This window comes from Acomys minous (assembly GCF_964271855.1).
Source record: "Acomys minous genome assembly, chromosome: 7".
Classification (NCBI taxonomy): Eukaryota; Metazoa; Chordata; class Mammalia; order Rodentia; family Muridae; genus Acomys; species Acomys minous.
Window position 1 is genome coordinate 31,054,534 of NC_140488.1, and position 17,322 is coordinate 31,071,855.

Genomic DNA, 17,322 nt, shown 5'->3' on the forward strand with positions numbered 1-17,322 from the left:
TTCATTTTTCTTCATGCCCAGCCCATTTTTTTTTGCATTTTCCCTCTCCTCCCCTTCCCTCCTCTCCCCTCCCCTTGTCCCCTCCCCCTCCTCCCTCTGCCTCCACCTTCCTTCCTTTCCTTGTCTTCCTCCTCCTCTCCTTTTTTTTTTTTTTTTTTGCTTTTCAAGACAGGGTTTCTCAAGTCAGGTGTGGTGGTACATGCCTTTAATCCCAGCACTTGGGAGGCAGAAGCAAATGGATCGCTGTGACTTCAAGGCCAGCCTGGTCTACAAAGCAAGTACAGGATAGCTAACACTACACAGAGAGACCCTGTCTTGAAAAACCAAAAAACCAAAACAAAAACCAACCAAACAACAAAAAACACCCCAGGGTTTCTCTGTGTAATTTGGGCTGTCTTGGAGCTCTGTAGACCAGGCAGCCTCCGCTGCCTCTGCCTCCCAAATTCTGGTCCCCCTTTTAAAAATATTATTTATTTTTATGTATCTGAGTGCTCTGCCTGCATGTACACCTGCAGGCCAGAAGAGGGCATCAGATCTCATTATGGATGGTTGTGAGCCACCATGTGGTTGCTGGGAATTGAACTCAGGACCTCTGGAAGAATAGACAGCACTTTTAACCTTTGAGCCATTTCTATAGCCCCACTTCCCTTGTTTAAAAGACAGTGTCTAATGTATCCCAAGCTGGGTTTCAACTACTATATAACCAAGAATGACCTTGAATTTATGATCTTCCCTCTATTTCCCAAGTGGTGGAGTTATAGCCATATCACACGTGGCTTATTCAGTATTGAGGATTGAACCCAGGCCATAAGCCATGCTCATATAGGAACTGTACCAATAGAATTACATTTCCAGCCCTTTATTTTAATTTTTTATTTTTTGTAAGACAGGGTCTTGTCAAATTTCCCAGGCTCCATTGAACATGAAATTATTCCATTTCAGCCTCCCAAGTAGCTGGATTATAAACCTGCACTATTAGGTCGTGCCATAATGAACTATTGTAAACAATCACTGCTTAAGTATTTTAAACACATCACCATCCTATAGCTTGTTTTCATTTATTCGACATCTTTATGTACAAACTTTGTTTCATATAACTTAATTTTAGAGGTTTTAAAAAATCATGTTATAAACCAGGTACAGTGGCGCACTCCTGTAATCCCAGCACTCAGGAAGGCAAAGGCAGGTGGATCTCTGAGTTTGAAGCTAACCTGGTCTACAAAGTGAGTCCAGGACATCCAGTGTTACACAGAGAAACCCTGTCTCAAAAAACCCAAATTATAAGCCCCAAAAATCATATTATAGATATTAGTATTTTCATCTTGTTTAAAACAAGTAGTATTGTAAATATATTATAAAAGTTCTTTGTTTGGAAACAGTCTCAAATATAAAACAGCAACTGGAAATGCTAAATTTGAGAGTAGAGTGAATACATTGATAGATTTCGGTTTTGGAGTGTGACCATATGAAAAATTATTTCTTAGGTGGATTTTCTCTTTCATGTAATAATTTTAAATGTTTTTTTTGTTGTTGTTGTTTTGAGATATGGTTTGTGTAGCTTGTTTTTTAGTTCAGGGTGACCATGTTTTCATTATCTTCCTGCTTCAGCCTTCTCACTGTTGGGATCACAGGCATCTTACTGTTGGAACCACAGGCATGTACCACCATCCTTAGCTGATTATTCCTTTGAAAAAGAGCAAGAAGTACTCTCCAGCCCTGAAAGTTTTTTTTTTAAGTACGTGTTGTGTTTCATGAGATTGCCAAGTTTTTCTCGTTGGTAGCATTTTACCAGTATATAGCTATTGTGGGAGTAACAGTGTCTATAGTGATAAAAGCAACATGATGCTGGGAAAAAGCAATTTGCGTAGGATAGCTGGTCTTTGCTACTTCATGGGCTTTTCTTTTTCCCACCCTTTCTCTTCCCTGACTTCACCTCCTAACACCAGCTAGAGAAACAGGCATAGAGGGGAGAGGAGAGAGAGAAGGAGAGAGAGAGAAAGATCTCTGCATCTAATTTCTTTCCTTTTGTTTTTTTTTTTCTTTGACCACAGCTACTGACATACCTCAACCAACCTCCCTAAACAACCAACAACCTCCCATTCCATCCTTTGGGGCCTCTCATTTATGTCCCCTCTGAAAAGTTCCTGGAATTCCAAACAGCATACAATCACAGAAATTCTTTGCAGCTGGCAAACGCATGCTTCTGCTATTGCATGAGGCAAATCACGGTCACTTGCTGTGGATTGCCCCAAGCAACCCCATATCCCTACATCTGGGAGTAAAACAAAAACACATTCTTACAATATTTTTGTATTTTAAAAAAGAAAACAGAAGTCCAGACTCCTCATATGTTACTACAGCATAGCATGCTCTGTGTTCTTGGGTTTGATCCTTAGCACTAGGGAAAAAAAATCCACAACCCGTATAGGACATTTTATAATTTTCCTTTCTTTTTGTTCTTTTTTTTGAGACAGGGATTCTCTGTGTAGCCCTGGCTGTCCTGGATTCATTTTGTAGATCATTTTGCCTTCCCTCTTTTCCCTTCAAACTGTTCCATATAACCTCTTACATTCTTTCAAATTCATGACTGCCAGAGTTGTTTTTTTTTTTTTTTTGAGACAGGGCTTCTCTATGTAACAGCCATGGCTGTCCTTGACTCACTTTGTAGACCAGGCTGGCTTTGAACTCACAGGGATCCGCCTGCCTCCCAGAGTGCTAGGATTACAGAGTTCAGGACAGCCAGGGCTCTGTGTAACAGAGAAACCCTGTCTCAAAAAAAAAAAAGTGACAACTCTAGAAACTAATAGTGTGTACGTATGTAAGGGATGGACTGCTTTGACAAAAAATTACCTAACAATTTTTATTCCTCAAAGCTAAAATCTTCTGTAGACAGTTGGTTTTCATGGAGCATAGTTACATATTTGTCCTTAACAACTCCAGGACTATATCACCTGGCATCCTTGGACACCTATACATGACATGCACACATTCAAAGACACATATACACATAATTAAATATAACCAAAGTACATCTTTAGGGGCAGAGGAAGTATCTTAGCATTAAGAACATTTACTGCTCTTAGCACCTGAACTTCCAGCACTGGGATGGGGACCCACAACTGTCCGTAACTTTAGCTCTAGGAGATATGTTACCTTTTTATTTGGTAGCTCCTTTGTGCACATGGTGTACACTTAAGCACACATACATACATCAAAAAATTTTAAACAAATCTTTAAAAATTATAAAACTTGTAACATGGTTTTTTCCCCCCACAAGAGATATCAAAACAGTAGAGAACTCCTAAAGGTAATTGTTCTGTCAATAATTCGTAAGGAGCTTGTGTATGCCTGGAACTTGTGTAGTTCAAGCTGGCCAATATACTAGAATCTTGGTAATTCTCCTACTTCAGTTTCCTAAGTACTTGGCCTCCAGCCCCTGAAACTTGTTTTTGAGACAGGATGTCTATATTCCAGGCTGGCTTCGAACTGGCTACGTAGCTGAGGATGACCTTGAGTTTCTAATCTCATGTGTGCAAGGATTCCATACAGACTGGTGGTATCACAACTAGTCTGTGTGGCACCCAGGATCAGATCAGGGCCTTATACATTGGCAAGTACTCTACCAACCGAGCTACATTTCCAGCCTTGAAACCTTTTCTAATTTCATTTCATATTTTAACTTGTAGTCATGAATTAAGTGTAAATCTTGATCTGTTTTAGTGATAAGAGAAATTCATTCTTCAGAAAATGTTGATGCAACATTAGGAAGTTTTTTGATTGCTGAAATACAGTGTTTGCTATTAATGAACTGCCTCTTCCTACTTAAAATAGGGTACAACTTTTGTTAATTTGTCTTTTATAACATTTCTTCCTTTCTTCATAAGTGCTTGTTTCCACAGGGTAAAATAGTTTTGTCCTAGTATTTGTTTTTGAGGGTAATATTTTTGTTATAGCATTGATAATAGATACAAGTACTTTGTTTAAACAAATTTACTAAGTAGAGCACAGGTGAACATCAGTCTTATGTGTGAAGCCAGCTTGTGAGCTATGAGCATGCGTGCTTCATTCAGGCTTGTTTGTGTTTCTTTTTTTGCTGAAAATGTGGGGAAAAAGTAAGATGAAAAACTCAATATTCATGGTAAGAAGCATTCACAATATACTTCTGGAATCATTAGAAGAACAACTCATTTCATTTGGGTTTTCACAGATCTTTGACAGAAAGTAGATTTCTGTGCTTGTTCCCAGGGAGTTGAGGTAGCATTTCCATAGCAGCACAAAACTGTTTGACAAGTGGAAAAATTCAAATATTAAGGGAGTAAAATAATACTGATGTTTGCAATGAGATAGGACATTTGAATATTTTTAAGGTCATATTAGAATGGGCAAGGATTTGAGGTCATTTTATCTGTCATCATCCTGTAATGTAGGTTAGTTTACCAGAAATGTGACAGATAAGATGGTAACACAGATGTAATGCTGTGAACTGATTTTTTTGGTTTTTCTTTTTCCTTTTTCTTTCTTTCTTTCTTTCTTTTTTTCTTTTTTTTTCTTTTTGGTTTTTTGAGACAGGGTTTCTCTGTGTCGCCTTGGCTGTCCTGACTTACTTTGTAGACCAGGCTGGCCTCGAACTCACAGACACCCGCCTGCCTCTGCCTCCCAAGTGCTGGGATTAAAGACGTGCGCCACCACGCCTGGCTTGGTTTTTCTTTTTAAAAATTTTTTGTTTATTAATTTTCATGTGCACTGGTGTGTTGCTTGCATATCTGTTTCTGTGTGTGAGGTTGTCAAACCCCCTGGAAATGGAGCCACAGACAGTTGTGAGCTGCCATGTAGGTGTTGAGAATTGAACCAAGGTCCTTTGGAAGAGCAGCCACTGCTCTTAACTGCTGAGCCATCTTTTCAGCCCCTTTTTTTGATTTTTTGAAACAGGGTTTCTCTGTGTAATAGATCCCAGGTTCTCCTAGACTTGATTTGTAGACCAGGCTGTCCTCGAACTCACCTGCCTCTGCCTCCCAAGTGCTGGGATCAAAGGCGTGCGCAACCTCTGCCCAGCTTCAATCAATTACTTTTAAGGATACTTGCCATTCTACTACTTGTGGATTACTTATGGAGGACATAAAAGTATACCTGAAAAAATTTTTTTTACTTTCCATTGTTTTTTTGTTTGTTTTGTTTTGTTTTTCAAGACAGGGTTTCTCTGCGCAGCCCTGGCTGTCCTGGACTCTCTTTGTAGACCAGGCTGGCCTTGAACTCACAGTGATCTGGCTGCCTCTGCCTCCCAAGTGCTGGGATTAAAGGCATGCGCCACCACCGCCCGGTTAAAATTTCCATTGTTTTGCCTCAGATTCTAAGTGCTTGTTTTTGGTTTTCTAGTATATAAAGAATACCCATTTTACAGTAAGACACTACACATCTGTTATGCAAGTGAATTGCCTGAATGTGATGAACCATTAATGATTTTGTACACAATTTGAACAAATCTTTGAGGTGCTAATTAATAGCTGATGATGGCAATATTATCTGCAGGCTAATAAATGTGTGTGGTCTAGTGACTGACAATATAGAGTGACATTTCAATTATTTCTTAGTTAAGTAATGATGACTGTACTATAGGTAGGAGTTTGGAACGTGGACACAATCTTCCCTCAGTCATCGGAAGGCTTATTGAAAAATATACGTGTGTTACCATTGCTGAAAGTAGTACTAGATGAAGCTGTCAAAATGTGAGGGAACAAGTGGATTTATTATACAAAGGAATAGAAAATAAAAACCAATTTCTATATCCTCCCCTTTTGACACAGGATTTTACTCTGTATCCCATGCTCGTCTAGAACTTGTGGCAACCCTGCCTCTGACTTTTTCAAGGGTTTGGGGTTTCTAGTGCATAAATTGCTACATCTGGGTCCAGTTTCTTTCTTTTTCTCCCTCCCTCCTCCTTTCCTTCAAGATATTCTTTTTTGTTTGTTTGTTTTTGTTTTTTCTTTTTTTTAAATATATTTTATTCATTCATTCATATTACATCTCAATGGTTATCCCCTCCCTTGTATCCTCCCATTCCTCCCTCCCTCCCATTTTCCCCTTACTCCCCTCCCCTATGACTGTGCCTGATCATACAACCTTATTCATAATAGCCAGATCATGGAAACAGCCTTAAGTGTCCCTCAGTAGAAGAATGGATAAAGAAACGGTGGTACATTTACACTATGGAATACTACTCAGCTGATAAAAACAAGGAAATCTTGAAATTTGCAGGCAAATGGATGGAACTAGAAATGATCACCCTGAGTGAGTTAACCCAGAAGCAGAAAGACTCACATGGTATATACTCACTTATGTCTGGACACTAGCCCACGAGGCATGTCCCATGAAAGCCTTCACTTACCAGGAAACTGGGACAGAGGGGAGGACATCCTACTGGGACTCTAGATGAGAGAAGCATTGGAGAATGGGGGAAATAGAAGGATCCAGAGTGTCCTAGAAACCTACAAGAAGAACATTATGGCAGGCGGATCTGGGCCCAGGGGTCCTGCTCAAACTATGGTACCAGGCAAGGAAAATACAGGCAGTAAACTTCGGACCCTACCCAGATCTAGCCAATGTTTTTGGTTTTTAGAGACAGGGTTTCTCTGTGCAGCCTTGGCTGTCCTGGACTAACTTTGTAGACCAGGCTGGCCTCGAACTTACAGTGATCCTCCTGCCTCTGCCTCCTGAGTGCTGGGATTAAAGGCGTGCACCACCACTGCCTGGCTCCTTCAAGATATTCTATATCCCAGGTGCAAGCTTATTATTACAGTTCAGGTTTACCTTGGTTTCTGATCTTCCTGCTATCATCTCTCAGGCTCTGGAATTGTAGGTGTGTGCCACCATACCAGCTTTATGTGCTTCTGGGAATCAAATCCAAGACTTCTGTATACTAGGTGATCACTCTGTCAGCTGAGCCACATCCTGAGTCTGCAGTAAGTTTTCAGTACATGTATATAAAGCTAAGTATGCCCAACGTATGGAAGGTGGAGACAGGAGGATCCAGGAGTTCCTCACGCTGTGGTGACCCCAACTATAAAATAATTTCATGACTACTTCATAACTGGAATTTTGTTACTATTAATGAATCATAATATAAATATCTGATATGTAGGGTATCTAATATGAGATCCCCAAAGGGGTTGTGATCTACAGGTTGAGATCTGCTGCCTCAGATATTTATCTTTTCTTTGTACTGAGAACATGTGAAAATCCTCTCTAATGGCAGTCTTTTTGAGACAGGGTCTTATTAAACTGAACCATCCTGCTACCCCTGTCTGATATTCTTTATTACTTGAATGCATTTCTAAATAAATGGTAGGTAGTTATGAATTTATATTGGAAGTTTTCAAAAATTTTGCAGATTTAATTAGTAATTGTTTTTTACTTGCCTTTTAACCTTAATTTTGAAAATAGTAACTGTTGTTACTTGAGTTGAGGTAGGAGAATCATAGTTTGTCGTTTGCCTGGGCTACAGAGTGAGTTCAAGGCTAGCTTGATAAACTTGAACAGACTGTCAAAGGAAACAAAATAGAAGGGGAATATGGCTATATTTTATTGATAGAATGCTTGCCTAGCATGTGCAAGGCCATAGTCTCAATTCCCAGTAGCAAAACAACAAAGAAAAAATAACTTATAAATGAATTGTGGATGTTTATTTTGTTGGCTTTTTCTAACCAACAAATGGAGTGTCAAAATATGTGATACAGATGTAAGGCGTAGGGATGTGGGTAACCTGTAGCGTAGATAATTAAACAAACGGTCAGGTATGTAGCCTAGGGTGGTCTAGAATTCATGGTAAGCATCTGCTACCACACTTGGGCTTACTGGTGACTTTGATAAACAGAAATGATTCGTTTTATTAAATATTGTCAAATCTATCCATTATTTACTCTACTAGTACTCTTTTGCTTAATGCCTCCCTTTCCCACTTTTTCTTTGTGGTTTGTTTGTTTGTTTGTTTTGAGACAGGGTTTTTGCTAGCCCAGACTTTCCTGAAACTCAAGACAATCCTCCTGCCTTAGTTCTCTGAATGTTGGAATTATCCTTCTTGACCAAGATTAATGAAGTTATCCTATATTATTTTGAGAACTTAGCTTTCTTTTTGAAATGAGGTCTTGATCTGTAATCTACTCTGGAACCTTGATCTGTAATCTCCTGGAACTCTATGTAGGCCAGTGTGGCCTCAAATTCATGGCAGTCATCTTGCCTCCACCTCAGGAATGCTGGTGTTATAGGCACAAGTCATGACACCGAGGTCTTGTTTTCTTTTTTCTTTTCTTTTTTTTTTCTGGTTGTTTGAGACAGGGTTTCTCTGTGTAGCCTTGGCTGTCCTGGACTCACTTTGTAGACCAGGCTGGACTTGAAGTCACAGAGGTCCATCTGCCTCTGCTTCCTGAGTCCTGGGATTAAAGACGTGTGTCACCAGGCAAACCCAGTTTCTTTACATTTTGATTTGAAATTTAAAATCATCATATCATCATCATCATCATTTTATGTGGCATATGCATAGGTGTGTGTGTGTGTGTGTGTGTGTGTGTATTTGTGTGTCTGTCTCTGTGGGCTTGGTTTTCTCCTTCCACCTTCATGTGATGCTTAGCCATCATCTCTGTTGGCTCTGCTTTTTTATCTTATTATTTTTTTTAAAAAGACAGATTTTGTGTTGCCCAAGCTGGTTTAGAATTCAAGGACTCAAGTGATCCTTTCTCTCATTATCCCAAGTTTAAACTGCATTAGTGCCAAGCATGGTGGAACATACCTGTAAACTCAGTGCTCAGGAAACAGGGGCAGGAGGGCTGCTGCAAGTTCCAGGTCAGCCTGCTCTATGCAGCCAGCTCTATGCCAGCTAGGGCTGCATAATGTGGGTCTGCTTTTCCAACCTTCGCCCAAACCAATAAATAAAAGAAACCAAACTAGAGCCCCCAAATCAAATACAAAGAGGTGATATTATTATTTTATAACATATAGTGGCCACTTGGAAAATTGTTTTCAATTAATTATGCAGTTCTTCCAAATATTGACAAACTTCATTGTAATATCAAAACCACATTCCTTAATGTCACCAGCAAAGATGATCTATGAAAGTAGTCATCCCTACAGTGGTAGAAACTATTTTCCAAAATTCTTTTAGCTTGAAAGCTTAGGTTTTATTTTCCTTGATGTGACAAACTCAGTTCAGTCTTGCGAAAATGGCCTGCCGAATATCTCAGTTTGAGTATACATAGTAAGTACTGTTCTAACTCTAAATAAGAAGACCTTGTCTGAAAAAAAAAAAGATTTATAAGTAGTGTCCATGCAGGCAACTGTTAATAATTTAATGTTGGGTGGGAATTCTTTATGCAAACTTCTCATTTTATCAGAGCATCTAAATGACATTTAAAAAAAGACAGCATGGCATATGGAGTTACACACTTAGATTTTATGTAGCTGGTGGAAATTGAACCCAGGGCCTTATGCATGCTAAGAAGTGGCTTACCACAGGACTATACTCCAGCCCTGTGTTCTGGATTTACATTAATTAATAATGAATAAAATTTTTGGTGCTAGGGATTTTTTTTCTTTTTTTCTTTTTGAGACAGGGTTTCTCTGTGTAAAAGTCCTGGCTGTCCTGGAACTCTCTTTGTAGAGCCTCGAACTCACAGCCTGCTGCTGCCTTCTAGGTGCTGGGATTAAAGGCATGAGCCATAATGCCTGGCTCGATATGTGTGTGTGTGTTTGTGTTTGAAACAGGGTTTCTCTGTGTAATAGCCCTGGCTGTCCTGGACTCACTTTGCAGACCAAGTGGCCTCAAACCCACAGAATCCTTCTGCCTCTGCCTCCCAGAGTGCTAGGATTACAGGCATGTGCCGCCGAGCACTGGCTGGGATTTTATTCTTAAACAGCAGTATTTCTTTGGATAGTATCTGGTTTGTAGCTATGCTAAAAGATAGTGGCAGAGATTTTAGGGTAGAGTGTTTTTTTTTTCTAGCATGTCTACCAGGCACTTGATTCAGAGCACTTGTAGCTCTGTAAGTAGCACTTGTAAGTAGGATTTGGTGTAGAGATAAAATTGGAGGTTGATACATTTAAGAATTACTGCTTTGAAAAGCTGCGTGTGGTGGTCACACCTTTAATCCCAGCACTTGGGAGGCAGAGGCAGGGGCATTGCTGTGAGTTTGAGGCCAGTCTACAAAGGGGAGTCCAGGACAGCTAAGGCTACACAGAGAGACCCTGTCTTGAAAAACCAAATAAATAAATGAATAAATGAATGAATAAATAAAAATAAATAAATTACTGCTTTGGAAGAGGGTGAGATCACCCAGTGTGTACTGGGGAGAAAATTGTGCTGCTAAGATCAAAAGCAATAGGCTATAAGGACAAACATGCTTGCAAGCATAAGAGTGATGATTCCTCTGAAAAAGAAAGGGAGGGAGGGACAAGGAGTTGGCCATTCCTAAGCTGAGATTGGAAGTGCTCCAAAGTCTGAAACTTCTTGAACACTGAGATGCCCACAGTAGAAACTTCCATTACCAACAGGCTGAAAGAACATGGTTTATTTAGTGCCTCCAAGGAAAACAAACAAGACCCTGTTACTTCCTTTCAGCAGCAGTAGCACCTTTTCTGTGCATGTCCAGGTTCTCACATGCAAGTCTACCTACTAAGTAATAAAATGGCAAATGTTTTCTCCACTGTACAGTAAACTGCTGAATTCACAAAATTAAAAAAAATATAGATTATCGTTAGGGGATTGTAGAAATGGCTTAGCACTTGCTAGTACTTAACTGCTGTTGCATAGGACCCGAGCCTTAGGTCCTGCCACTTACGTTGGGCAGCTCACAACTGCCTGCCTGTAACTCCAGCTCCAGGGGATCTGACACTGTCTTCTGTCCTGCACAGACACCTGAACATGGTATATACTAATACAAACATATATACATAAATAAATATGAATCTTCAAATATGTGTAAGATATATATGAAACAAAACAAAATAAAATTTGTGTTATGTTTCAGTCTTGTCCTCAGACATCTTAGGTACATAAAAATATTCTGAACAGAAATATAAAAAAAATTAAATTCTGGAATAGTTTTGGTTCTAAGCATTGTACATGATACTCCTCCCCACAGTATTTTAATTCACTTCTTTTGCATTGCCCCTTTTGCTGTTTTGATTGTTTTGTTTTTATTTTTGGTTGTACAAATGTTGTCTAGTTTGTTGTAGTTCAGTAGTCACTAATTCTTTGCCAATCTTGTTTCATCTATATCACCCCTTTTATTATTTTGTTGTACTTTGTAGCAGATAGCATGTTATCTGTAGTGTGACACTTGAAGATGAGAATGCAGTGTTTCTGTGACATTCTGATTTTATTTTCTGTGGGGTGGTGTATTATTTCATCAGTAGCTGGGACATAATGCTTGTACTCTGTTTTTATGATGTGAACAGCCGTTGGCAGATGGCGAATTTTTTTTATTAGGAATCTTAAAATGAAGATGTTCTAATTCTATCATTTTATTGGCATATATTAATTGTATAAATGGGTTTTAAGATATTTTCATTTATGTATACAATTTACTGTGATCATCTCCAACCTTAACCATTTCCTCTTCTGTCTTCCTCCTGTGCCCTCCCCCCCATAGTGGCCCTTTTATGTTTTAGCCTTTGTAAAAAAAGGAAAAAAGAAAGAAAAATCTAGATTCCTTACTTACCATCCCTTCTTTAGTGGCTGAAATGCTTCAAGATGGAGACATTTTATTTGAGATAGGATCTCAGGTTTTCTATGTGGCAGAGGCTAATTCTCTCTTTATCTCCTAAATCCTAGGATTATAATCAGGCACCACTATGCTCAGTAGAGACATTTCTTATTTACTGTTGAGTTACTCACTGTTTAATAAAGAGAGGCAGGAAGTTTTTATGTAATAAATTGCCTGTTTTCAGAATGATAGGTTGATTGTTCTCTACTTCTGATGGATTAGAAGGTATTTACATATATCTGGGACATTTCCATATACATTTTAGGAGATAAAACTTGCTTCTTAGGAATCAACTGTTTTTAGGATTGAAAATTGATATTTATTTATTTTTTGTTTTTTTTTTTTTGTAGTTTGCATTTATGCCGGATTCTCAGTGAAAATAAAAGCCATGACAGTTCAACCTACAGAGGTATGAATTTTTTAAAGTACCATAGCTATCATGTTTTACTTGTTTAAGATTATAAATCTCCATTTGATGTTGTGTATGAGAATCAAAGGTATAAGAGTACGTGTAATTGAAGACCTTATATAGTCAGTAATAAAACTGTAGTTACAGTAAAATTATACATCTTGAATACATATGTTATTTCATCTTTTGACTTTTACAATTGAGATTTTGTACATGTTTAAATTTCTTTAGTTAGCTGTACCAGTCATAAATGTGAAAGAACGCTATCCTGGGGAAAAAAACTGTTTTGGTCATATTTGCACTAGAAAATTACCACAAACCTAGCTCAGTGTTTTTGCTAAGCTGGTTATGTTCAGGTGGTATCTAGGGAGCTTGTTAAAGGCAGTTGTCATGGAAAATATAAGCAAAGGAGTTGTTTGCTGCATATCACAAATAAGATTTATTAACTAAAATGTTGCATAATTAAGCAGGATGTAGATTTTACGTTTATAGGATTTTACTGTTTAACATTCATTAATTTAAAGCTAGGCATAAGGATTTGGCAAAAGAGAAGCCAAAATTAAAGCAATTGTATCTGATTTATACTGTTTTTATTTTATTTTTTTTATTTTTTAGTTTTTTGGTTTTTCGAGACAGGGTTTCTCTGTGTAGCCTTGGCTGTCCTGGACTCACTTTGTAGACCAGGCTGGCCTCGAACTCACAGCAGTCCACCTGCCTCTGCCTCCCGAGTGCTGGGATTAAAGGCGTGCGCCACCACCGCCCGGTTTGTAGTTTTTGTTAAAGATAATTTCATAGTGTTTTTCTAGTATGAAATCAATATTTTTATAACTAATAGTGTATTTTAACCACATACATATATAGATTTTATTATAGTTATACTTTATAGCCTTGTGAATAGATGTTTAAGGATAGTGTTTGTCCTAAAAATGGTTTTATCAAAAATTGAATATTAATTTGAGAGAATATATTTATTAGAAAGAATATTTGGAGGTTTGTGGGAAAGTATTTTTAACAAGTGAAACAGCAAGTTTTGGTTTCTATTATCTTAGTAGCTCTGTTTTAACACTTATCCTCTTAGCTGGGTTTGGGGCACATTCCTGTGAGCCCTGAACTTTGGATGCTGAGATGTTAATGAGTTCAAAGCCAGCCTGGGCTATGAAGTAAGTACTAGGCTAATCTGAGCTGTACAGTGGAACCCTGTCTCAAAAACAACCAAACAAACAACAATCCCCCCCAAAGCCTTAGTGTTTCTAGCATGATACCCACAAATAATAAATTTTCATCTCATTTATAAAATTGTATAATTGGGCTGTAAATGTATAGCTCAGCAATAGAGCACTGGCCAGGCAAATCAGAAGCTCTCTTTTCTGTTTCTAGGACTGCAAGAAAATGTTTATGATCAGTCTTAATGACTTTCAAGGTTTATGTTTTTTTCCTAAATAAAGTTGACTTCTAGAAGTATAGGAGAGTGCTAAAGTATCTATATGTGTATGTATGTATATAAAACTCTTCTCTCATAGTTGCATCCCAACTAGAGTTTTCCCTCCATCCACTCCTCTCAATCTTCCTCCCATCTGCCCACTCCCCCAGATCAGCTCCCTCCTCTGTGTCCTTTCAAAAATAAAAATAAAAATAAAAATAAAAAAGAGCAGGATACCCAGGGAGACACAATAAGACTGGGCACAAACACTCATATCACGCCTGATGAGGTAACCCAATAAGGAGGAGGAAAAGATTTCCAAGCACAGGCAAGAGTTAGAGACCCATTGTTGGGAGCCCCACAAGAACACCAGACTACTCAACCATGGTATACAGAGGCCCTAGGTCAGACCCATACAGGGTCCATGTGTGTCGCTTCATTCTTTGTGAGCCCTTATGAGCCCTGCGTAGTTAATTCTGTGGATCATGTTGTTGCAGTGTCTTCATCACCTCTGGCTGCTACAGTCCTTCCTCCCCCACTTCTGCAGGATTTCCTGAGCTCTGCCTAATATTTGGCTGTGGGTCTCTGCATCAGTTGCTGGATGGAGCCTCTCTGATGACAGTTGAGCTAGGCACTAGTCTATGAGTACAGCAGAATATCATTAGGAATCATTTCATTTCTTTTGCCAGTTGCTTTTGGTTCTATACTGGGTTTTTGGATTGTTCTACCTCTGGTTCCTGGCCATCCAGGCTGTGTCAGGCATGGGCTTCCTCTCATGTGTGCTTTAAGTTGGATCAGACATTGGTTGGTCATTCCCACAAGTTCTGTGTCACCATTGCCCCAGCACATCTTACAGGCAGAATGGATTATAGGTTGAAGGTCTTATGACTGGGTTGGTGGTGTCCCAGTCCCACTGCTAGCATTGCCTGGTTATAAAAAAAATTCTGGTATTGGAGAGACAGAGGCAGGAGGATTGAGAGTTTGAAGCCACCGTGGGATACATTGTGAGGACCCCACCCCTCCAAAAAATGGAACATCCCAAACCACTAGGCTACTTATTCTTTCTGCTCCATGCTTATTAGTTTTAAACTTATTTAATTTTTATCTTGTTTAATTGGAAATTTATGTGGATAAGAGATTTTTTTTTGTTTTTTTGTTTCAAGACAAGGTTTCTCTGTATAGCCTTGGCTGTCCTAGACCAGGCTGGCCTTGAATTTACAGTGATCTACCTGTCTCTGCCCCCTGAGTGCTGGGATTAAAGGTGTGTGCCACCATGCCTGACTGACTGATAAGACAGTTCTTAAACATATAAAATTAGTGTGTTATTGGTCTTTCAGTTTTGAATGACAGCATAGATCTTTAACGTTGTTCATTTACATTGTTGTTTTGGTTTACACATGAATCAAAAAATAGTTGATTGTGGCCTTATTGGCTGAGTAACCGTTATTTTTCTTCCATTTCTCTGTTTTCCACTTATCACATAGACCCATTGGTTGATCTTTGTCAGTTGCCAAGTTTTGGAGTAAGGTCCTATTCAGTTTTGTGTGGAGGAAACTGACTTAATACCCTGTCTTTAGAATCTCCTTTGTTTTGTCTTAGACAGATTTAGTATGGGTAGTGTTCTCTCTTACATATTACTTTTCATACCTTGAAGTTAGTGTCATTCAGGCAGGCAGTTTTACATACTGTTTGTTCTCTTTTAAAACTGTCATTGCCTTTTAGCAATAAAGCAACATCGTTCAGCAGTTAAGAGGTCATACTGCTCCTTTGAAAGGACCTGACATCAAACACTTATGTGCAAATATCCCTCTGGCCAGTTGCTATTTTTTTTAAAAAAAGATTTATTTATTTATTATTATATGTACAGGGCTCTGCCTGCATGTACACCTGAAGGCCAGAAGAGGGCAGCAGACCACATTATAGATGGTTGTGAGCCACCATGTGGTTGCTGGGATTTTAACTTAGGACTTCTGGAAGAGCAGTTAGTGCTCTTAACCTCCGAGCCATCTTTCTAGCCCCTAGTTGCTATTCTTAAAACTGCTTTTTCTAAAATATTAGTGCTAATGTGGAGTAGTTAGTGATTTTTTTCATATATAAAGGTTGTATGTTTCCCTGCACATTGTGAGTATAAGGGTAAAGTTTACCGGCTCTGGCTCACTTAGTAGTTTTAAAGGTCCATTGTCTTAGTTAGGGTTTCTATTGCTATAACAAAACTCCATGACTAAAAGTCACTTGGGGAGGAAAGGATTTATTTCACCTTACAGCTTGTAGTCTATCATTGAGAGAAGTCAGAGCAGGAACTCAAGACAAGAACCTGGAGGCAGAAACTGCTGTACAAGTGGTGAAGGGGTGTTGCTTACTAGTGTAACTCCCCACGGCTTATTTATCCTGTTTTCTTATAGTACCAAGGATCACTAGCTCTAGGGTGGCAGTGCTCACAGTGAGCTGGGCCCTCCCACACCAGTCATCACTAATCCAGAAAGTGTACCACAGGCTTCACCACAGGCCCATCTCATAGGGGACATTTTCTCAGTTGAGGTTTGGTCTTCCCAAGTGACTCAAGTTTGTGTCAAATTAACATAAAACTAGCTAGCACAATTGACTCCTTATAAACTTGTCAGACAAACACACCACTGTTAGACCATAAATTTTCCTTTTTGTTTGTCCTTAAGATCTCATATTAATATCACAACATAAAATATTCCAACTTTAAAAGTCTCACAGTCTTTAAAAATTCAAACACTTAAAAGTTGAAGCCTCAGCAGGTCGTGGTTGCGCACGCCTTTAATCCCAGCACTTGGGAGGTAGAGGCAGGCAGATCTCTGTGAGTTCGAGGCCAGCCTAATCTACAAAGTGAGTCTAGGACAGCCAAGGCTACACAGAGAAACCCTGTCTCAAAAAACAAAATAAAACAAAAAAGTTTAAGTCTCTTTGAAACAAAGTCTCTTTCCAAGTTCAAACCTCTCTCAAATAGTCAAAGTCTCTAAAATATCCATAGTCTCCAAATAGCAAGCCCTAAAAACTCTAAAGTCACTTTAAAAATTTAGTCTCTCAACTGTGTTCCTATAATATAAAATAAGTTACATATTTTCTTACTCCAGAGGTAATAACCAGGACACAATCAATGCAAAGCAAAACCAAAGTAGAACAGTATACAAAGTGCTTGGTGTCTGGGACCTACTCATTATCACCTGGGCACCAAAGGTCCTTGGCACATAGCAGCACTTCTGGCTCTGCCATCCGCAGCACATGCAGCTAGTTGCCTAGGTTCGGGCCAGCTCCACTTCACAGCTTTGCTCTCCTTGGCGTTCATCCTGTATGTAGTACTGGCGTCTCCTGCTATAACTGGGCTGCACCTTTACCAATATCTTTTCTTGTGTTTTCTTCAGGGACTCTGACCCTGCTACATGGTGCTAAGCCTCTTTGTCTCCCTAACTTTTTCATTATTGGGGCTTCTCCTTTAGTTGAGGGTGTTCATCCACTATGGCTTTTCTTGGTTTCCCATGGTGTCAAGCTTCAGTTGCTCTCTTATGACCTCTTCAGTCCTGGGATTTTCACTGCAGCTGAGATCAGACTTTCACCAGTGGCTTCTCAGAGTGCTGCTTTTCACAACTCTCTAATGCAGTGGCTTTCAACCTGTGTGTCACGACCCCTTTGTTGATCAAACAACCCTCACAGGGGTTGCATATCAGATATCCTGCATATCAGATATTTACATTACAATTCATAACAGTAGCAAAATT

At 39.1% G+C, this 17,322-nt stretch overlaps 1 protein-coding gene across 4 annotated transcripts in view; it reads left to right on the forward strand.

Annotated features, from left to right (window-relative positions):
- Positions 1-17,322, forward strand: part of THOC2 (THO complex subunit 2) — a 108,491-nt gene that overhangs the window by 4,101 nt on the left and 87,068 nt on the right. For all 4 annotated transcript variants that reach the window (XR_014780545.1, XM_084788731.1, XM_084788732.1 and 1 more), the window contains exon 2: positions 12,101-12,159. Coding sequence is in view for 3 of the 4 variants with exons in the window: in XM_084788731.1 (XP_084644857.1) it covers positions 12,101-12,159 (59 nt within the window). In the remaining variant the exon portion in view is untranslated. The remainder of the gene's footprint in view (positions 1-12,100; positions 12,160-17,322) is intronic.